This window comes from Lemur catta, chromosome 15 (genome assembly GCF_020740605.2).
Source record: "Lemur catta isolate mLemCat1 chromosome 15, mLemCat1.pri, whole genome shotgun sequence".
NCBI classification, from domain to species: Eukaryota; Metazoa; Chordata; class Mammalia; order Primates; family Lemuridae; genus Lemur; species Lemur catta.
The window spans coordinates 5,406,702-5,429,236 of NC_059142.1; the positions used below are offsets into that span (position 1 = coordinate 5,406,702).

At 53.0% G+C, this 22,535-nt stretch overlaps 1 protein-coding gene across 1 annotated transcript; it reads left to right on the forward strand.

Annotated features, from left to right (window-relative positions):
• The first annotated feature begins 1,691 nt into the window (after positions 1 to 1,691).
• Positions 1,692 to 22,323, forward strand: NT5M (5',3'-nucleotidase, mitochondrial). Its single transcript, XM_045526849.1, has 5 exons — positions 1,692 to 2,050; positions 5,466 to 5,566; positions 9,376 to 9,436; positions 20,160 to 20,274; positions 21,538 to 22,323. The coding sequence occupies exons 1-5, from the start codon at positions 1,799 to 1,801 to the stop codon at positions 21,678 to 21,680; spliced, it is 672 nt and encodes a 223-aa protein (XP_045382805.1). The 5' UTR covers positions 1,692 to 1,798; the 3' UTR covers positions 21,681 to 22,323.
• Positions 22,324 to 22,535: the final 212 nt, after the last annotated feature.

A 22,535-nucleotide genomic window follows, 5' to 3' on the forward strand; every position in this document is an offset into this window, starting at 1 on the left:
TGCCTATTTAAGTCTTTTGCTCATTTTTAATGTCATTTGCATTGTTTCTGACAAGATGTTTGCTGTCATCCTTATCTTTCTTTGTTCCTCTGTATATAATGTGTCTTCATTTTTCTGGATTTTTTGTTTAAGAGACAGGGTCTCACTCTTGTCCAGGCTGGAGTACAATGGCATCATCATAGGTTACTGTGGCCTTGAACTGCCAGACTGAAGCAATCCTTCTGCCTCAGCTTCCCGAGTAGCTGGGACTACAGGCAAATGTCACCATGCTCAGCTAATTTTTCTATTTTTTGTAGAGACAGGGTCTCGCTATGTTGCCCAGGCTGGTCCCGAACTCCTGGCCTCAAGCAATCCTCTGCCTTCGGCTCTCAAAGTATTGAGATTACAGGCATGAGCCACTGTGCCTGGCCTGATGGTTTTAAAATTTTCTCTTTTTCTCTGGTTTTGGGCAATATGACTATGATGTGTCTTGGTGTAGTTTTCCCAACCAAAACAATTTAAATTTTAAAAATACCAAAAAGTAAAATATTTAGGTATAAGTCAACAAAACATGCAGGATCTGTATACTGAAAACTACAAAATGCCTAAGTAAGAAATCAAAGAATGGCTCATGCCTGTAACCCTAGCTGCTCGGGAAGCTGAGGCTGTGCCTGGGTTGGTGTATGGGTCCATGTGAGCCCACAGCCCATACTTCCCAGCTGTGCCACACTGCTTCCCTGCCGGCCCCTGACCGTCACTCTGACCTCAGTCTGGGCCACCTTAGCTTTCCTTCTCACATTTTTGGAAAGATCCAAAAGTGCCAGTTCCATGAGAATGGGGACTTTGATCACCACTTCCTCCTAGCACACAGGGGACACTGAAATTTGCCAGATAAATAGATGAATGAAAATTATGCTCTCCTTGGCCTTCTGCCCCTCCTGAGCCCCACCGCGCCCCCAGGCCTTCCAGCCTGCTGCCCCTGCTGACCTCACCGCTGGTCCTCACCTGCTCTTTCACATCACCCCATCTCTGCTCCAGGATCGCCTCCCGGGAGGGGCCTTCCCTGCCCACCCCTGCCACCCTGCCACTCCCTCCACCTCATCACCATCCCATCACCGTGCTCTGTTTTCAGGTTTTTGCTTTTTGCAAAGAAAAAAAAAGCAAACTATACAGGAGTACATAATATTTATTTATATGTTTACTTGAAAATCACTGGTTTTACTAAAGCTGTGTGATGTTCGCATGGCATTTGCCCTACTGTCAATCTCTCCCCAGACGCTCACTATAGCGCACAGAGGCTTTCAGAGTGCACATCACCCTGTTTTGGTTCCTGCATCCTATTGTCTATCTCCCCTTCTAAACGGTAAGTTCCAGGATGGCTGGACCGTTGCCTATTTTGTTCCCAGCTCCACACAGTAAATGCTCAAGAAATGTCTAATGACACAGGCCTGCTCCCGAGGGAGCCGAGGCTCAGGGGCCAGGGGCCAGGGGCCAGGTTGAAGATGTGAGTGGAAAGCCCTGGAGTGTGGACGTCCCAGGGACATCCGGCATCCCGGTTAGTCCTCGAAGCCACGCCCCCCGGGCCCCGCCTCCGCCGGGCGCGTGTCCCTTTAAGGGCGGCTGGGCCGGGCTGCCGGCTGGGGCGCGCGCCGCGGCCTCGCTCTGGGGCCGGAGCCTGCGCGCCCGCGCCCCACGCCACGGGCCCCCCGCGCCCCAGCCAGCAGGGCTGCCCCTCCGTAGCGGTCATGTCTCGCGGCCGGCCCAGGCAGGGCGGCGCGGCCCAGGTCCCCACGCCCACGCCGGGCGACCGCCAGGGGCCATGATCCGGCTGGGCGGCGCGGCGGTGCCCGCGGGGCGGCGCTGGGCGGCGCGCGGGCCGGGCCGGACGGGTGGGGCGGGCGGCCGCGCCCTGCGGGTGCTGGTGGACATGGACGGCGTGCTGGCCGACTTCGAGGGCGGCTTCCTCAAGAAGTTCCGCGCGCGCTTCCCCGACCAGCCCTTCATCGCGCTGGAGGACCGGCGCGGCTTCTGGGTGTCGGAGCAGTACGGCCGCCTGCGGCCCGGGCTGAGCGTGAGCATCCCCCGCCCCGGCCCCGCGCCCACGCGGGCGGGAAACGAGGCCGCCGTCCCAGCCCTGGGCCTGAGCATCCTCTGCGGGGGCTGTGGAGCCCGGGCGCCAGGTGACCTTGGGCGGGTCACTGCCCTCGCCTCGGGGTGGCAACAGCGCACTGGGAGGGCGAGTCCTGCGCTCAGGATCTGTTGGCTGCCGTCGAGGGCTTCTGAAAATGCAGGGAGTACAAAGCCTAATATGCCTAACTCTCCATCTTCGGCTGAGTTTTAAATTTTTGGTATATTTGGCTTCAAGTCATTCGTTACATTTTTAAAAATATAAAGTAAACGTTACAAGTTAAGTCCTCTTTCACCCCTACCGCAGTCACATTCCCATTTCTTCCTCCCCATGAATTTGGTGGGTGCCTTTACCAATTATTTTGTGCTTTTCCATGAAAGCATAGCTTCTAGTGGTATTTGAGGGCCAGAGCTGTTGAGTGACTTTCTGGGCATCACACAATGAGTCAGTGGTTTGTTCACCTCTTGGTTTGTCCCCTTGCAACGCTGGCCCTGCTGAACTCCTAAGCTCACTCCTACCCCAAGTCCTGCTGTGCTGTGTCCTCTGAGTCCCTGAGGGATAGAGGGGAAATATCCAGGGAGGGACATTCCAGACAGCTTGGCTTGTAAATTTAAACAATTTTGTGAAAGGAGTAGGGAATTTTCATCATACACAGACTTAAAGAGACTGGGTGTTTCTGGCTCCCTTGATTGGTCACCTAGGGTCACTGCCAGACGATTTGATGGTGAGGAGGAGGAGGAGGATGTTAGAGCTCATTTTGTAACCACAAGTTCTCTGCATCCGCTGTTCTGTGTCCAGACATGATTATCTCCATTGTGCAGATGAGGAAACTTGCCCCAAGTTCCATGCTGATAGGTTTGTCTGCCCAAGTTTGTCTGCCTCCCAAGCTCATTTAGCTTTCCCCACCCCAAAGTCCTCTTCTCTGTCCTTCTGTTTCTAACAAGTCATCTTTCTTCTGACTGCAAAGGGCACCTTACCAATAATGTGGTTTGTTGAGGGACAGGTGTTAAAAAGGGAAACCAAGTGCCATTTGTTTTCATCAACACCAGGCACTTCAGAAGGTGACTCGCACAGAGCTCAGTATGCCCAGAGCTGATACCCAATGACACACTTTAAACTGGAGAAAATGCCCTAGTAATTTCTGCAGCCTCAGCAATAGACTGCACCACACTGTGTGTGTTCATTTGTAGGCAGCACACAGCACTGGAAGTCTGGGCACCTTATTTCCTCCCAAGAGTGTATTAGTGTGATGAAACTAAGCCCGTCCCCAATGCTGAAAAGTACAGTGGCTTTTCCTTTGTGCAGATTCTGTACACAGAGTTACCAGTTTCCAAGTGCAAGGCAAAGGAACAGAGCTCATGGAGCAGTGAGGAGGGTGCTCTGGGAGTGATCTGTTGATTTCCTCCACTTCTGCTTCCCTTCCCGAGGCACAGCTCCCTGCAGGGCATGCCTGGGGCTCCCCTTGGCCAAGCTGGCCTAGTGTCTGTGGTTAAAACAAAACAACCCAGCTTATGTAGGTGGCATATCCACTGCACAACATTCTGCTCTCTCTGCGTTCCCTTTGATCTTCACAGTACTCTGGGAGGTAATCAGGGCAGAGGTGAAAAGCAAAGCTCATTTTAACCGACTTAAAATCTTAAACTGTTAGGATAGATGAACTGAGCCCAGAGAGGGCAAGTGCCTTGACCAGTGTTTCACAGCAAGTTAGTGTCAGGGAAGGAAGGGCTACTGAGAAGCTGACATTACCTACAAAGTGCTCGATGCTGTGTATCTGTTATATCCTCACAAGAGCTCTGGAAGGAAGGGGTGGACTTCTAGCTCAATTTTAGAGATAGGAAGAGAGGCTCATTGATGGCGAGGTGGTCAACACAGGGCCACATGGCAAGGGCCAGGACCTTCTGGCTCCACCCCTCCACACTGTCTCTATATATGAGTCAGAATCCTTGAGTTCAAGTTTTGACAGTGCCACCTCCAAGTGGCCTTGAAAGAAAATCTTCCTTCTCTATGAATTGAGTTGCGAAGATCAAATGTATCAGTAATAAGCACACATTTTCACAAGAGCACTGCTGGTATGATCTCAGCTTACCCTCCAGCCATACATGTGACGGGTATTGTTCTGGAAGGTACCGCTTCTGACCTGGCAGAGGTACTTCCTGCACCACACATGTGGGATTCAGGTTCCTACTCAGAGGCTGAGATGTGTCTCCCTTCCCGTGTCACTTTTCCCTAGCCTGGCCCAGTGACATAAGGTAGAAAGGCGATAGCCTGGGAGTTGGGTGATGGGGTCCTCCTCCCAGCTCAGCCACTGTTTGGCTGTGTGACATCATTTCCCCATTCTGAGCCTCAGTTTCCTCATGTGTAAAATGAGGGTGTGGATTTTTGCTTTCTAACCCTAATAGCAGTGGAATCCTTTTTTTAAAAAATGTACTTAAGGCCGGGCGCGGTGGCTCACACCTGTAATCCTAGCCCTCTGGGAGGCCGAGGCGGGTGGATCGCTCGAGGTCAGGAGTTCGAGACCAGCCTGAGCAAGAGTGAGACCCCGTCTCTACTAAAAATAGAAATAAACTATCTGGACAACTAAAAATATATATAGAAAAAATTAGCCGGGCATGGTGGCGCATGCCTGTAGTCCCAGCTACTCGGGAGGCTGAGGCAGTAGGATCGCTTAAGCCCAGGAGTTTGAGGTTGCTGTGAGCGAGGCTGACGCCACGGCACTCACTCTAGCCGGGGCAACAAAGTGACACTCTGTCTCAAAAAAAAATAAAAATAAAAATAAAAAAATAAAAATAAAAAATGTACTTATTGGCACCACAACACATAGAGCAGATAAAAGCAGAATTGTTCTGGTTGATGTGGGGAGCAGCCTGGAGCTCCCCAAATCGTCCTTCCACCTTGCCTCCCTCCTGCCCCCTTCTCCTGTTCCCTGTGGCACAGCAGTGCCCGTAAGACTCTCTGAGTTCCTCCAGCTCTCAAGTGTGACACCTCTACTGCCACAGCAAGACCTGGCCAGCCTCAGCCTCCGTGATACTCTGGCCATTGGAATCAAGCATAGCAAGCACATGGCTCTGGATGAGTGGCCTCAGGTCCCAGAGAGCTTCAGTGGGTGCAGGAATCCATGGCTCTGACACCTTCGTGGGTCTCTGCTGGATCCCGACAGAAGTCAGATCCTTTCTGGAAAGGGCCCCGAAGCGCACACACACTCTGTGTGCCTCCTTGCCCCCAGGAAATATGTCTTTGGGTGTATTTGCGGGGTGAGGGGAATGTGGAAACCCCCACTTCTCAGCTTTGATGTCCTCCTGAGGTGGGGCAGTGAGGTGCTGAGGGCCTTGGGAGTAACTTGCTTTTCTCCACTTCTCAGGAGAAGGCCATCAGCATTTGGGAGTCAAAGAATTTCTTTTTCGAACTTGAGCCTCTGCCAGGGGCTGTAGAAGCTGTGAAACAGATGGCCAACCTACAAAAGTAAGTCTGTCTTCCCAGCCCCATCTGTTGGGACCCCCAACCCTGTACCTTCTTCCTGCCGTCCTCTCTTCTCTTGCCTTCTGCTGCCTCCCCCTGCCCTCTCCCTTCCCTCACCTCAGCCCTGCACAGGGCCATATAAAACAGACTTGGTTTACACAGACTTGAGAATATAGTGAATTTAATTTGATCTGGTTCACTGGATGTTGAAACCTCATTTAATCAGCAAGTACCTAAGAACTGCCTATGTTAGATGCTGCTGGCACCAGCGATTCGGAGATGAGCAAAGCGTGGCCCTTGCCCTCATGGGGCGTCCAGTCTAGTGAGAGTAGACATTCAACGACGAATCACCAAGTGACAATAATCACAGATTGTGCTAAGAGCCAAAGGAAAGGAGGCTTAGTGGGAAGTCTCATTTAGAAAGGGTGGTTAAGGAAGGAGGAGCAGTATTGCTTGAGATATTTCTGTTTTGTTCTGGTAAAATGAGTGGTTCAGTGGGCTGAAGCCCCCACTGTAAGGGTTTATTTGTAGACTTGGGTAACTTCTGTGGGCCACAATTTTGTTTGAATTTATCAACCTGAATGACAAATATAAGATATGTTTGGCCTTCATTGTGCCATATAAATGCCTCCAAAAATTGTCCATTTTCAAAGTTATAATATAAATAGGCATCAGAGACACACAAAATGCTTGGAGTTTGAGTTGAATTGTAGACTTTGTTTGGTCAGTAATTTATCTTTGGACTTGAGTCCAGATCCTGCAGAATAGTGTATTAATATTTTATTCTGGTTTGTGATGTGAACTTGATTTATAGTGGGTCTGTAGCAAGCACCTAGAGAGGCAAAGCATGTGTGTACAACATTAGCACTTACACTTTTCAAAACTCTACTCACGGCCCGGGGCGGCGTGTCCTGGCCTGGAGTCACACTGCTGGGTTCTGGGGAGCCACGTGGCACAGCGAGGCCCTGCAGGTTGATGCCCAGGATCACGTCCTGCTCCTCCAGAATCTCACTCCCAGACACTGGGCAAGTTATTAAACTTTCTGGGTCTCATTTCTTCATCTGTAAAATGAAGATAACGAGACAATCCTCAGTATAGTGCCTGGTGCATATAAGTGCTCATCGAACGCTAGCTGCTGCTATTGCTATTCAGTGGGATTTAATAGGCATGCCTCAGGAAAAGCAGTCTTGGGGCAAAACAGTATGGGAGACACTGAATTAAGTAGGCTCTTTTACTGTACAACTTCTGAGAGCTTTTAATTGCTCACGTGCATTATGACACCTTGTTAGAATAGTAGAGAATGCAGCTTTCTTCAACAGTATTCTAGCTGGGAGCTTTTCTCCACAGCTTCCCTATTAACACTTTTGCAGGAATTCCAGTTTGGGGAATGCAAGTGTAGACCATACCTGATGGTCCTTTTCCTCTGTGTTTGCTCTTAACTTGGTACAAGATTCCTGTGGTCAGTCAGTGTGCAAAGTCTGGACCAAGTGAGGGGTCTGCCAGGAGCTAAGCGGGTGCCGTGTGTCCGGGGTGAAGTAGGCACTCCACACACAAGAATAGGTTGTTAGACTGGGACGCATCAGCATGGCCATGGTGTTTGCAGCCACAAGCCTGGGTGGTAGCCCCCAGCGGGGGTGCGGGTGGAGAGTCCCGGGGCCTAGAGCCAACTGTTGGAGAGGAGCAGACCATGGGGAGGCTGGGCTGGGTGGCCAGTGAGGCACAGGCCAGAAGCCGGTACAGGGCCTGCCAGGCTGAATGCCCAGGAGGAGGTGAGGAGGGTGAGGTGGGCTCGGACGCAGGGATATGCAGGTCCTTGCTGACAGTGAGCGACTTCTGCGGAGTGAAGGGGATGGGATGTGGGCTGGAGTGGGTGAAGCGGACACAGGAGGTGGGAACGTGGGGTCGGCAGGTGGAGGCAGCTTGTTGGGTAGGTTACGCTGCCGGGGGTGGGTGTCAAGGTGTTGAACGTATACGTGTTTAAGATGCCAGGTGCTAGCACGCGTGTGGATTAGAAGGAGGAATGTTGCAGGGCAAAGGCCCGTGGAGGTCAGAGGGCCGGAATGCAGGCACAGGTGGAGGGCTGGCGGAGGGGGAGGGGCTGCTTCCTGCTGTGCTGTGGGAAGGAGAAGAGATGAGCCCAGACACAGGCAGGCCTCCAGACGGGGGCGAGGAGCGCAGGGAGGAGTCTCATCTGCCGGAAGGTCCAGAAAGTCGAGGAGATGGCTGCACTGGGAGCCTTGCGGGAGCGGCCACAAGGGCTGGAGGAGGCCTCCAGGCAGGCCCTGGCTTTGTGTCAGGTACTGAAGGGGAATCGGGTCCATCTGATGATGGGACTTTTCTTTTTTCCAGCAGCGTTCAGTTGCTCGGGGCAGGTGGGAGAAGTTGGCTGCTCAGGCTCTTTCGGGAGCCTGGCCAAGCAGACCCCACGGAGGAAGAGAAGCGCAGGCAGAGTGATCGTGGCGATGGGCCACAGAACCCCGGCTGGGCGAAGGGGGCCGTGGGGCTGGGGTGAGAGGTGATGCAAGGACAGGGGCCTCGGCGGGCGTCTGTCCCAGTGAGGTGGGAGAATTGAGCACATGATACAAGAAGACGTTTGTCAGAGAGGCAAAGCCCGGCGAAGTGATTCCAAAGCTCCAGGGGTGACAGTGGGAGAGCTGTTGGTGACAGGGTGCGGAGAGGAATTTGGAGGTGAGGAGGCGAAGTACTGGGTCTGCAGGTGTGCAGTGTGTGTGGACTGTCATGGGGTGACGGGGGGAGGGGCCGCTTCGGGCCAGCAAGTGGGGGTGTGAGGGGTAGACGACAGCTGCCAGGAAGGGCGGAGGGGTGTGCCACACAGTGTGAGCGTCAGTAGAATCCGGGACTGGGAAGGAGCGATGGAGAAGGAAGATGCCTTCCTCACCTTCCATCTCTGAAGTTTGTGAGGCGTGGGAAAGAAACAGCTCTCACTGGAGACCAGCCGGGAGGCAGACCAGACCCTTGTGTGAGGCCCGTTCCTGTGGGGGCCTGGGGGGGGCAGGACATCAGGAGAGGTGAGTATTTAGGGCAGGAGCAGCAGGTGCAAGGGGTGGCATGGTTGGCAGAAGGAGTGCAGAGTCACACCCATGTCCCAGAGACCTGGCAGTCTCGCCTAGGACCCTCACAGAGAAAAAGTTAGGGATGTAGTCTTCACAGGCTCGGTGAGGTGAACCAGCAGAGGCAAAGCCTGGCTTCCTGAGGAAGTTTGGGACTAGACCACCATGGGTGAGGGGCTGGGGCCCTTTGGGTGTGGGGGGAGCCCGCACCGCGACACCTGGGCACCTGGGAGGCCCTTTGGGTCAGTTCCCACATCACTGCAGCGCAGCACTGCAGCCCGTGGGGCCCTGGTGTTCCTCACGCAGAGCCAGGCCTGTCTCTAGGGACTCCAGTGCTGGAGGACGCAGCCCAGCGTGGAGGGGCTCGTCCTCGGTGCTCCCCACGGCCAGAGCTTGCACGTGTCACCGGAATTCTCTCCCTCATAGATTTCTTTACTTACTCCTTGGCATTGCATGAGGCCCTGGTCAGATGCTGTAAGTCAGGTGTCCACCCCTGAGCTCGCTACACGTGGGTGCCCAGGGCCACCAGGTAGGACAGAACTGCAAGGCTGACATCTCTGGTGTGGAGATGACACAAGGCAGTGGGTTTCCCATCCCAGGTGAAGGGCTCCCGCTCTGAGAGGGCCCAGCCCCATGAAGGCAAGGCTGGTGGCCAAGGCCGCAACGTGGGTGGCGAAGTCCTGTGGTGGCGAAGGCCGAAGGCCGGGCTCGCAGGCTCACTCTCCTTTCTCTTGTCGGCAGCACTGACGTCTTCATCTGCACAAGCCCCATCAAGATGTTCCGGTACTGTCCCTATGAGAAGGTAAGGCTGCATCTTGCTGGCCAGGCCTCACCCCAGGCGCCGCAGCTGGGGTGCTGGGCCCTGCATGTCTGGGGGAAGGCCGCAGACTGTCCAGGTGCCCCCACCTCTGTGCCAGCCGCTCCTGCTCCCTCCGGCCCCCCCTGCAGCACCAGCCTGGGGTTCCCGAGTGCCGGATGGGGCCTGGTTACAAGGTGGATTCTCCTGGGGGCACCCTTCCCCCCCAGACTAGCCTGGCCCCGGGCAGCCTTGTGAAGGATGCCGTGTGCGGATGGACTGGCGAGGGGCTGCAGGCAAGTGGGCTTATTTCCATGGAAAGTCTTAGAAAGGGAGACAGCTAAAGTTCATTTTGCTATACACTCACTTTATCGTCTTTATTGAAAAGAATTAGAATTACACAAAATTGAAACTTCTCTGGAAACTGGGAACCTGCGGTTGCCAAACCACCCAGAGGAAAGGTCTGTTGCCCCGGAGGAGGACACTCTTGCCAGAGGGGCATTAGGGCGTCCCCTGGGGACGTCCCAGCAGCTCTTCCCAGGCCCAGAGAGGTGGAGTTTTGTGCCAGAACCTCGCTTGCTCGGGGGCTTCAGACCTTCAGGCTGAGTTCTTTGAAGTGTCTTCTCATGACCTTTCCTCCTTCTGACCTCATCTTAGAAACTAAGTTTACACACTCAGCCAACATTACGTGCCTTCCACGTGTGTCAGTGGGAAGGGAGCCCATGCTCAGTGAACAGTTAACCTGGAACATGTGGGCACTTAGTGCCACCATGTCATTGAGTCCTCACTACACCCTGTCATCCAGCAGTTACCCTGACCCCGTTTAACACCCAAGGGCCACGCGTTCAGTTAAACTAGGAGGGGAAGTGTCTCCCCCAGAGTTAGCAAGTAAGGAGTTGGGAGTGCAGGCCAAGCTCACTGTTCCTGGCAGAGCAGTGATCCCAAAGCGAGCTCCCCAGACCCACAGGGTTGGCACCCCCTGGAGACTTGCTGGAAGTCAACATCTTTTGGCCCCATCCTGACCTCTGAATGAGAAACCCTGGCAGTAGCAATGATGGCTTGTTAAGCCCAGCAGGTGACTCTGATGTACCCTCTAGTTTGTGAGCCGTGGGGCTGGAGTCCCTGTTTCAGCTACGGTTTCGCTGGTGGTCGGGGTAGTTGTCTGGCACTCACAGGCGTGGGGCTGACGAGATGGCTCTCGTGTATCCATTCCCACGCATTCAAATATCCGCTTTGTGCCAGCCGTCCCACTGCGTGGCCCCAGCCCAGGGCTGCCCTTGGAGCTCGATGCTCATAGCTGACGGGTCTGTCCCCAAGGCACTGGTCCCTTGTGCACATCCATCCTTCCCTGCAGGGTCTGTCAACCCTCCTTGGGCCAGAGCTCGGGAGCCATCCTGCTGACACCTTCCTCCTAAGCCTCACGTCCAGGGCATCGGGGAGTCCCATTTCCTGTGGGTTCTGTTTCTAAGACGCGTGGCATCTGTCTGCTTCTCTGTCTCCCCATTGCACCAGCTTAGCATTTCCTCGCAGAACTCCTGGTACCGCCCCTAAACTCTCCTCTCCTTTCAGTTCCATGCAGGGCTGACAGGCCTTTCACACAGCAGATGGGTCAGTGCCCAGCTTAAAACCTCTTGGTGGTTTCCCTTTAAAACCATGTATACAGACTCTGCCCACGACCTACAGGGCCCGCCTGCCTCTCCACCCACAACGCCCCTCGGCCTGTTTCTTGAGCCCTTGGCTTGGACTGTCCCCTCCTACCCTGCAGGCCTGGTCCCGTCTCATCCATGAGGCCTCAGTGTATTTAAGTATGTTCTTTCTCCGCCTTGTTCCATCTCCTGGCTGTGTGTCTCGTATGACACTTCCCATTGTTTGAAACGGGGTTGTGTCTTCGTCTGTGGCTTGTTCTTCGTCCGTCTCCCCATGAGCCTGTGAGACAAGCCAGGGCCGGGGCACTGGCCGTCCTGCTCGCTGCCCACCCCAGGCCGGCGTGCCTGGCACACCGCGAGACTCACTGTTTGTTGTTGGACGAATAGATTCATTTGTTCAAGAGAGTCATCAGACACCTGTTGGCAATGATGCTTACTATTTGCCACCTTGGACATGCCAGGCACTATCCTTTTATTAGCACTTTTGAGGCTTACAACAGCTCTCTATGAAACACAAATGTTCTTCTAATTTGACAGATGAAGAAATTGAGACTCAGAGAGCTGGGGCAGCTCGTTTACTGGGTCTAAGGGTTGTGCATCCAGCAGGGCCTGGTCCAGATGTCTCCATCCCAGAGCCTGTGCCTGCAGCCATTGTGTCCTGCAAGTAGCACCCAGTCATTGGGGAGGATAGAAACAGGACACATTTAAGAGGAGACAGATGTCATTAGGACTCTTTAGTCAAAAGCAGTATCGACAGCCTCTGGCTAACTTGAACAAGGCTAGGGTTTATTAGAGGGATGTTGGTTTGCTCAGAGAGTCCAAGGGAAACCTGAAGAAGCAGGTCTCAGACAACAGGGCCCAGAACCTGAAGACGGTCTGTCTAGTGTAGATGCTGCTAAGACACTCGAGTTCCGTTCTGTCTGTCTTCGGGTTTCATCGCCCGAGATTCATAGTCCCAGGGGAGAGAGGCCCATCCGCTGAGCCTGGGTTCTGTACCCAGCCCTGGGCATCCTGACAGATGCTGCTGATGGCAGAGGGGCAGCTTTCCAGAGAAAGATTGAGGTGTCGTCACCAAAAGAAGGGGCACAGTGATGGTGGATGTCCTGATCAAACTAGAGAAACAAGGAACTGAAAGCCCATATTGGCAATCCTACCACCTAGAGATGGAGACACTCGTAACACTTTGATAACGTTTCTTTCTAGTTTTAACTTTGATGCATATTAAATATGATACATATATTTTAACAAAATTTAAGTTTCATATGGTTTAGTATCCTTTTTCTGCTTGATAATTTTACATTTTTAGGCTTTTTTTGTTTGTTGTTTGGTTTTTTTACTGGCTCAGGTTTGAGTATTGACAGCCTTTTTTCTGTCATCAAACACTCTTCTTCAAAAATGTGATTGTTAACAGCCAAAGATGTCGTGTAAATAAGTCTTTGTATGATCATGTCCTTAGGGTGAATTCCAGGGAATAGAATTCCTGGATCACACAAGGAAAGGTAGGGTTCTGACATATATTACACAGAAAGTTGTGTCCGTTTCCACTGTCCCAGAAATGGGGACAGAGGTCCCCCCCCCAACCCCACCGGAGCCAGGCTAGGCCACATGGGGTCCTTGGACAGAGGCAGTGGGACGCCAAGCAAAGACATGGAGAAGGAAACATGCAGAGTGAGAAACTCAGGGTGAATTTTGTTGGCTGGTGGCTAAGGGACTGGCTAGAAAGTGGAGTTGGGCGAGGTTAAGTGTATTAGCTCTTCCGAAGTCTCCCAACCATTGTCACTGACAGCCACACTGCCACCTTTTAACCCAAGTTAAGATGAAGGGACCAAAGAGACCGTGTGAGTAAAGTGTGAGTGGGATGAAAGTCACTCCGACCACCTCCTCGCCCACCACCCATCCCCCCTCCCAGCCTGCGGAAGACACTTCTCCCTGCAGCTAGCCGTGGCCTGGGACAGGCAAGTGTTAACAGGTGCTCTGCTACCTGGGGATGGTGTCGAAGGGCTGGAGCCTGGTCCCAGGACGTGTCTGCACAGGACGTATGTGCCGCCTCCACAGTAGCCCCGGCCTGGGCTCACCCACAGAGTTCTTCCCCCGGCCCCTGTCCACCGAGCAGGATCGGCCTTTGGTGCCAGAGCGGGAGCTTTTCTCCTTGGTTGATCTCCACTCAAGACCCAGGCAAAGGAGGGGGACCGAATTGCTATGAGCTCACTCTCCTTATCATATGTAGCGGGTCAGAGGTGGGTTACATTCAAGTCATCAGAACCTTCTCTCTGGCTGGAGCTCACTGACATTTTAGACCCCAAAGCTAGCTCAATAATAGCTGACTTTTATCGAGTTGGTAGTATGCGTAGGCAGGGGCTTTCCCTGTAGTGATCCATCTAATCTTCATGATAGCCCTACGAGGTAGATGCTGTCATCCCCATTTTACAGACAAGGAAACTGAGACGCAGAGAGGTTCAGCCATTTGCCCAAGATCAGCAGGAGAGTGATGAGTTGGACTCCAGAGCCTGTGCCGCACTCCTCGGGCTGCCTCCCCTGCCAGCACCTGACTTGGAACTCAAATAGCATGATTTGTACTTTTCTTTCCCGCAAGAAGAGATTTTAAAAAATCCATGGCACATTTTTCATTTACAGGCATGACATTTGACTCTGACTTTTTCTAGTTCAGCAAGGGAAGTAAGCACAAGCTGAATCAAGTGAGGTGCTTGGATGTGAAGTGGAACATGTTTTTTTAATTTGAAGTTTGGTTTCCAGATGACATGTCTGCCAGATTCGATGTTGATTTTAAGAATAAATGTCAAAAATTCCCACTCCATCATTGAGCCTCTTCCTTTAACCTCAGATAAAACTGTAGACCATTTTTTGAACTTAAGAAGATAATGAATTAAATTTCTTCGTACATTTCACACCAAATCGTCCAGTTGCTCCGGACCTCTGTGAGACCCACACTGACAGGCTCAGCACTTTCTTGTGGCCCGTGTCTGTTAGGGACAGTGTAAGAGCTGCTCCTGGGTTGCCGTCCGCACCCCACTCCCCTGTCATCTGTCACTGGGTCTCATGGTGTGTTTCTGGCCGATACCAGTATTTACAAAAAATTGACTGTTCATGCTAATTGGTCCAGGGTTTCTTTTTGGGGTAGTAGAAACATTCTGGAATTAGATAGTGGTAATGGTCACATAACTTTGTGGATGCACTAAAAACCACTGAATTGCTTTGAGTTTGCTTTGAGTTAGTGAATTACATCTCCAAAAAAATATCAGCTGCTCAGATGGCTAATAGTTCCAAAACTAACCCTACTCTTCTAGTTAGATATGGTCATTGTATCATCATAATAGGGATTTTGGACAAAAGCGTATGACACCTTTAAAAGGTCTTGGGTATGGTATTTTTCAAATTGTGTTACTCAGTCCCCCCAAACCTGCACCCCCATCCCTGACATGAGCCTGTCCCAGGATCTGCTCATCTGAGTGGAGCAGGACTCTGGGGAGGGTCCATCTAGCATTTGCACAGCAAGGACCATGTCTAGCTGGGGAGTCTCCATTTCTGATCTGCACAATTGGTCCTGGGCCTGTGAGCCCATGAGGCTCAGGGAGAGGGAGAGGTGGGGTGGGGAGCTGCCTGGCGTCTGCCCCTCTGTCCCTTTCCGTCACTGTCCTCTTCAGCATCCACCTTCCCTCATGTGTCTTCTGGGTAATCACTGAACTCTGGGCTCTTGCAGCGGTTGGTTACTGGACTTACTGCCCGCACCCCTGGGTCTCAGAGAGAGCACCTCTCCGGGAGTCTTTCCAGCAATTCTTTAGCTACCTGTAGTTTGGATTCTGTTTCAGGCATTTTTTTCAGATTCTGGTTCAGAACAACAGCACCATTTTACACTTGGGTAATTTTTCATTCATCTGGCCTGAACTGTTTTATCCCCAGTGTTTTCAGGAAACAAAATGTCCAGCAGGTAAAAAATGAGCAATTCTTTTCCAAAACAGCCACTAACAAAGATGACAATGATTCCTTGTCCAAATCTAGGTCTATCCTCAGAGGGTTCCTCCGAGGTAAAACTGAGCTGAAGGCACACCCCGCGCCCTGTCAGCATGGCACCCCCAGGCACCCTCATCACCCAGAGCCCACAGCCTGCACCAGGGTCTGCTCTGGGCATCGTTCCTTCTATGGTGTTGATAACGGGGGAGGCTGTGCATTTGGGGCAGGGGATGGATGGAACTCTCTGTACCTTCAGCTCAATTTTTCTGTGAACCTAAAACTGCTCTAAAAAATAAATTCTGTCTTTTAAAAAACTCACAATGAATGAGAGTTCCTTTTGCTCCATATCATTGCCAGCATTTGGTATTGTCAGGGTTCTAAATTTTGGCCATTCTGATAGGTATGTAGTGATATCTCTTTGTTGTTCTAATTTGCATTTCCCTGGTGACTAATGATGTTGAACATCGTTTTAAGCAAATAGCCCTCCTTATATCTTCTGTGATGAAGTGTTCAAACCTTTTGCCTGTTTTTTCACTAAGTTGTTTGTATTAAGTTGTGAGATTTTTATATATTCTAGAAACAAGTCCTTTATCAGAGAATGTGTTTTACAAATATTTTCTCCCAGTGTGTGATTTGTCTTTTTATTTTAACAGTGTCTTTTGAAGAACAGTTTTACACTTTTAGCTTTTATATTTAGGTTACGATCCATGTTGAGTTAATTTTTGTTTATGGTAGGAGGTAAAAATAGAGGGTTTTCTGGTTGCTGCTGTTGTCTTTTGCATATGGATCCAGTTGTTCCTCTGTTGGAAAGGCCTTCCTTTCCGGATTGATGCATCGAACTATCTTGGTACCTTTGGGCCCATTTCTGAAATATATCCTATTCCGTTGATCTAAATGTCTGACCTAATGTAAATACCACACTGTCTCAATTACTATAGTTTTATAGCAGTTCTTGAAAATAATATGGGTTTTCCAACATGATTCTTTGTTTTAAAAATTGCTTTAGCTGTTCTAGGTCCTCTGTATTGATATAGAAGGTTTAGAACCAGCTTGTCAGTTTCTACAGCATCTGGTGGGAATTTAAGTGCAGTTACATTGTAGGTATAAAGCTTAACAATATTGAATCTTCTTATCTGTGGACACACATGTATCTTCATTTATGTAGGTCTTCTTTAATTTCTCTCAGCAATGTTTTGTAGCTTTCAGTGTACTAGTCTTGCACATATTTTGTTAAATTTGTCTCTATTTCATGTTGGGTTTTTTTGGCATAGAGCCTATATTTTTTAATTATAATTTTTTTTGTTGTGGGAAATACACATAACATAAATTTACCATTTTTGCCATTTTTAACTATACAGTTCAGCCTATTTCATTTTTTATTATGAATGGTATTTTTTGTTTAATTGCAATTTCCAATGATTAGAAATATAAGTGATTTTTGTATACTGACCTTGTATCCTGCTACATTGCTAAATTAATAGTTCTAGTTGCTTTTTTGTAGATTATTTGAGAATACTAAAGTTTAGCTATAATAATTACATTTATTTAGTGTTTGATATGTACCAGCATTACTCTAAGTGCCCTACGCAGATTTTATTTTATTTTATTTATTTTATTTTATTTTATTTATCATACCAATGACATTTGAGAAAATTGAGCTCAGGAGGTTGGATGGCTTGGCCCGAGGACCCACAGCTCGCATGGGTCCGAGCCGCGGGGGTCGGGGAAGTGGCTGTTTTGGAAAAGAAGAGTTGCTCATTTTTCACGTGCTAAACATTTAGTTTCTTGAAAACACTGGGAATAAAATAGTCTGGGCCAGATGAACATAAAATTACCCAAGTGTAAAATGGCAGGGGTCAGACCAATAGCTGGAGTCCTTTCTCTGAGTGCTGTCTGCATGCCAGCTGCAGTGCGGAGACTTCACGCACGTTTCCCACGGAGTCCCCGGAGGAACCCGCGGGGTAGATAGCGCTGTCACCCCTGCTTACCTTGCAGGGGCTGCGCGGCGCTGAGGAAGAGACTCCTGACGCCTGCTCAGAAGTAGCCGCGCCGTGGTCATGCCCGTGCTCTGCAAGGCCCGGACAGGAACGGGAGCTCTCCGAGACAGGAGGGTGCAGTGGTGAGGGCTCTGCCACTTGAGTCACTGGCCCTCTCTGAGCCTCAGTTTCTTTATTTGTACGGAATCTAGTCATCACTGTTGTGTGTGTCATTTTCCTAAATGAACCTTTCTGCAAAGACACTCCATTTGTGGTCTGCATGCTGGCGCTGGCCCGAGTTGAAAGAAGCACGGACGTTGGGTGTGCTATTGGAAACTTGCGTGGCAATTTGGCAGTGATGCAGCATCCAAGCACATGACTGGATTTCATATCTTGCAAAAATGTTGGTCACAATGCATTGGAGATTAAGAAAAAAACCAAAACCGGTCTTCTTCATAGATGGTTTGTGCGACATGGCTCTAAGGGATCCCCTTGGACTAGCGTGAAATTGTGTCTCCTCTCCAAGGCCCAGTCCCAGCAGCACCTAGCCCTGCCCGGCGCCCTGGCCCTTCTCTTACTGTGCCCCGATTCTGTGTCCAGCTGTCTTCCAGGGCTTTGTCCTGTTCCTCAAACACGGGAGCACGTGCCTGCTGTAGAACGTTGGTGTTTCCTGTCCCCTCTGCCTGGAGTGTTCTTGCCCAGCTGTGCAGAGCAGGCTCCCTTGCCGTTGGGGTCCAGCGCAGATGCCACCTGCTCAGAGGCCTTCGCCGCCCCCACCCCACCGGCCTCTGCCTCAACTCCGTGCTTACTGCGGCACGCTGGTCCCTCCGGAGCTGGCGTGTCTGCCAGTTGCCTGCCTCCTCACGCTAGAATGCAGGCTCTGTGAGTCTCTCTGGTTCCGAGAACTGTGCCCCACACAACGTTGGTTGAATACCTGTGTGAATAAAGAAAATCCGGCTGCTTGGAAGGCTTAGATAAGTTGGTGAGCGCTGTGCTGCCCGGGGAGTAGGTATGCCAGAAATGTGAGCCCCACACCCACCCCTGTTCCTTCCTCGACTCCGCCACCTGGGCCCACGTGGGGCTGCCCTCAGCCTGGCCTTGCAGTGCCCCTCTCTGTGGCATGGAGCCAGGAGGAGGTCCTCAGCCTCGCCAGTTGGACAGTCCGTCTGCCTGTGGCATGGTGACTGGACCCTCACTCAGCCATTTTGAGGACCTGGTGGCCTGCTGCTATTTTATAATGGGGGATTGTCCTGAGAAGGTGGCCAGCAGGGCCCCCCTGCGGTCTTGGCCATGAGGCCTTTAGAATCAAAGCCCCCTCCCTCTTTGGAAGGGCTGGCCAAAAATGACCCATACCTTCTTCATACATGTGTTAATTGGCTTGTTTGGTCATTTCAGCAAATACTCATTGAGATGTGGTCCTTGTCCTCCGGCATTTGTAGTCTAGAGGGGCAAATGTGAAACAAGCAATTATACAAATGTACAGCTACACTTGTGACCGCTGCTGGGAAGGACAATTAGAGTGTGACGGTCATGAAAGGCTGAGAAGGTGACAGCTTTAGGACGTGAGCTCACTTGCTGGAATTAGGGAGCTGTGCACACACCTGTGTTGTGTCTGTGTTCCCTCATGTGTGCACGTGTGTGTGCACGTGTGTGTGAGTATATCCTGAAGGAGTGTTCCAGTCAGCGGACATGGCCCGGGCGAAGCTCCTGAGCAGGAACAAGCATAACATACTGCAGGGATGGAGAGAAGGCCGTCGTAGTGGGCGTGGCGAGGGAGGTAGCGCCCAGAGAGAGGCGAAGCTGGGACCTCTGCAGGGCCGAGCCAGCCCGCTCTGCAGACCCAGCCTGCTCTCTGCGCTCCTGCCTGGTGGCATGTCGTGGAAGGCCGTGTGCAGCATGGTGGGGGTCCACCCCCCTCTGTGTAGGGAGGCTCCTGGAGCACTGATTTCACAGGGCTGCGGGGAGGCTCAGCGCTCTGCCCTCCCACCAGAAGAAAGCCACACTGCTGCACCGTGTCCCATCCCTTGTCTGACACAGGGGTAACGAGGCGGAGAGGACAGGGACCCGCTTTTGGGGGGGTGCAGCAGGAAGGCAGCAGACATGCTGAGCTCCCTTCCCGGCCTGGGGAGCTTCTGTTTGTTCTCCATGCAGGAACCAGAGGAGCTTTGGAACAAAGCACATCCCATCCTGCCCCTCCCCTGCTGGACAGAATCCATAGCTGTAATGGGGTCTGTGAGTTAAGGTGTTTGATTGCAAATGGCAGAAGTCTAGAAGGGTATTGGAACGGCCTCTTGGTGTAGAGACTGAGCTTGTGCTGGGCAGGGCCGGGTCACTGAGTGCCTGGGCCGGGCTGCACTGGGGTGGTAACAGCGGCCAAGGCACACGCCCTGTAGGAAGCAGGTGACTCCCCCAGGAGCTGAGGAAGGGGAAAGGATGTTGAGAGCCCACCAGTGGCCAGAGGGTGCCTGAGGCTCGCCAGGGCCCAGTCTGATTCCTGCCCCTGCGACAGAGCCACCATGCGCTCCAGCTCCTCTGACTTCTGTCTGCCAGGACACACCCTGCAGCACCCAGAGCGTCCTCTGCCTGCAGTGCGCCCCCGTGCAGCTTGCTCGCTGCTTCCAAAGAAGCCTGGGCTCATGGGTGGCTTCTCCCAGCCCCCAGAGTCTTCTTGGTAGCCCTGTCCTCAGAATTTATGTAATGGATGGTTTAAATGCCCCTTTAACTTTAATAGCTGTCTCCTCTGGGCTGTGAGCTTCCTGAGGGCAAGGACTGCTTTCTTTGTCTAGTGCCTAACAAAGCATTGCCAAAGCCGGCTGGGGGCGGGGCGGGGGGTTGACCTCTCTCCTCTGCTCTGTGTGAGGTCGTGCTGTGCAGTGTCAGGCGCGTGGGGGTCAGTGCTGGGTTTGAGTCATGACTCCGCTGCTTTCTAGACGTGGACCAGTCACACGGAGCATCAGCTTCCTGGCTGGCAAGTCCCCTCCCGCACAGAGCTGCTGGGGCTGAGCCTCAGTGTCAGTCGTTAGCCGAGGTTCTAGGCTGGCCCGTTCCCGGGGAATGCCTGGCTGTCCCCCAGCTCTTGGTCTGCTCCCAGGTCCGATGTCACTTTCTTCTCACCCTCTGCCCCCTGTTCACCTCCAGTACGCCTGGGTGGAGAAGCACTTTGGCCCGGACTTTCTGGAGCAGATTGTGCTGACCAGAGACAAGACTGTGGTCTCTGCTGACCTTCTCATAGACGACCGGCCGGACATCACAGGCAAGTGGTCTGTGGCAGGGGAGGGGCGCATGGAGGGGGCCCAAGCCTTGCACCCCCTTCTCCTGAGCGGTCACCTCCCAGCTGCCTCCTGCCCGCCCCGCTGAGTCACCAGGTGTTTGCCAGGCAGTGAGCCTCTTCCCCGCTGGGAGGACAAGGTTCCCTGGGCACTCCTGGGAGTCGGGAGGAGCGGGGCCCAGCTGCAGGGCGGCCCCAGGGCAGCCTTAGGTGCGTCACTCCACACCCCAGAAGCTTTGCCTTCCTCATGTAGCATGGGGGCTGGACTCTGGTTTCCAAATGCTGCAAAGCCTTGTTTTTACAAAAGCAGTTTGGACTGGCCCAATCTTTGAGAGGAAAGCAGGGCAGTTTCTCCGGTTGAAGCTGGTGTGGGAGCCATGATTGTCCTTTTGCTTATCCCATGATCCCAGAACAAACAGACCACTCAACCCAGCGTGGCCTAGAAAGGAGAGGGGAGATGTGCTGGTCCACCATGGCTTCTGCGTGGCTGAATCCCGGGTTCCAGCAGCGTCACTCGACATTCACTTTCTTTGCCTCCTGGCCCTGCTCTGCCCTGTTTGCCGGCATCCTTGGGCGGGCTGCCGCCTCCTAGTAGCTGCAGTAGTTTCAGGGTTACAGCCTGTTCTTTTAGACACACCAGTGGGAAAATACAGAACATTTCTTCCCTAATGGTTTTGGAACTGGCTTGGGAAACGTGCCCATCTCTAATTCAGTCACCATGTCCAGAGGGTGGGATCCACAGGTGTCCCCCCAGCCCCTCCTAAACCGTGTGGTCTCCCAGGGAGAGTCAGGGCAGCAGTTGCCCTTGACCTTTAGGGCCTGGATGCCTGCTGGCCTTCCATCTCCAGCACGAGGGGCTGGGGGAGGCCTGAGTGAGGAGCCGGGGCAGGGGCTCAGCCTGGAGGAGCAGTGTCCCACCAGCAGCCCTGGTGTGGCCACGAGGAGTGATGTGTGGGGAGGCCCCGGGGCCTGTGGCCGCCAACGGGTGAGCTGCAGAGCGGGGCAGCCTGGCCCTTCCCCTCCCCCACCCCCGACCCGAGCCAGCAGGACGGTGCGGTGGCAGAGAGCGTTTGACTCTGCTGCGCTGAGCACTTCACGTGGGGCAGGTGCAAGTGCAGTCACCACTGTACAGAGGACCAAACAGTCTCGGTGAGGCAGGCCGCCTACCGAGGACACCCAGCTGGTCCCAGGTGGCTGAGCTCCAGGGCCCCCAGCCCCAGGACCTAAGCGCCACTTTCCCACCCGCAGGGGCGGAGCCAAACCCCAGCTGGGAGCACGTCCTGTTCACCTCCTGCCACAACCAGCACTTGCAGCTGCAGCCTCCCAGCCGCAGGCTGCACTCGTGGGCGGACGACTGGAGGGCCCTGCTGGACAGCAAGCGGCCCCGCTGAGCTGGACTGTGCCTCGGGCTTCTCCGCAGGGCCCTGGTCTCAGGGCTTCCAGCTTGGGCCTGCAGAACCTGTGATCTGGGGTCGGGGGTCCCTCCCGGACACGGGGGGCAAGATGACCTCCTGCTGCATGTCCCCTCCCTTTCCCAGCCCTGCCAGGCCTTAACCTGATCTCAGGGCAGAGTTGGGCCCTATGGGCCCGTAGACACAGACATGTGCTCCCAGGCAGTTTGAGCTGACCTCAGGCAGCGGGCCCCCAGCTGCCAGGGGCCCAGGGGCCACTGTTCCCTCTCCACTCCCTAGGTAAGTTCCTCGAGGCACTGGGGGCACCCACTTCCCAGGGTCTGCAGCCTGTCAGCAAGGAGTGCCAGAAACACGGTGACTGAGGTGCTTCCAGTGGGCACGAGCCCCTCACAGTCTCAACCACGGCACCCCTCGTTCCACCTCCTGCCCAGTCTGGTCTCCCCAGATGGCCTGTTATGTATTCAGCAAACACTCATCAGGCTCTGTGCCAGGGGATGACACTGGCCCTGCCTTCAACCAGCTCAGAGGTTCCTCGCACCTTTGTCCCCAGGGCCCTGCTCACAGAGACCCACAGGCTTGAACGTTTGTTGAATGCATGAAAAATAAATGCTGTTCACGTGTAGCCTGAGTCTGTGGCCTGTCCTGAGATCCTCTGGCGTCTGGCCCCTGGGAAACCGACTGCAGTCCTGTAGGCGTCTGGGTGGTCCCACTGCAGTAGTGGCAGGGGCTGGGGGGGCGCAGCTTCACCCTGTGCCTCTCAGGCCAGGGCCATGATGGTGCCTGGGCTGGCAGCCACGGTATCTGGGTCGCCCACTCTGGCTGGTGTGGAAGCTC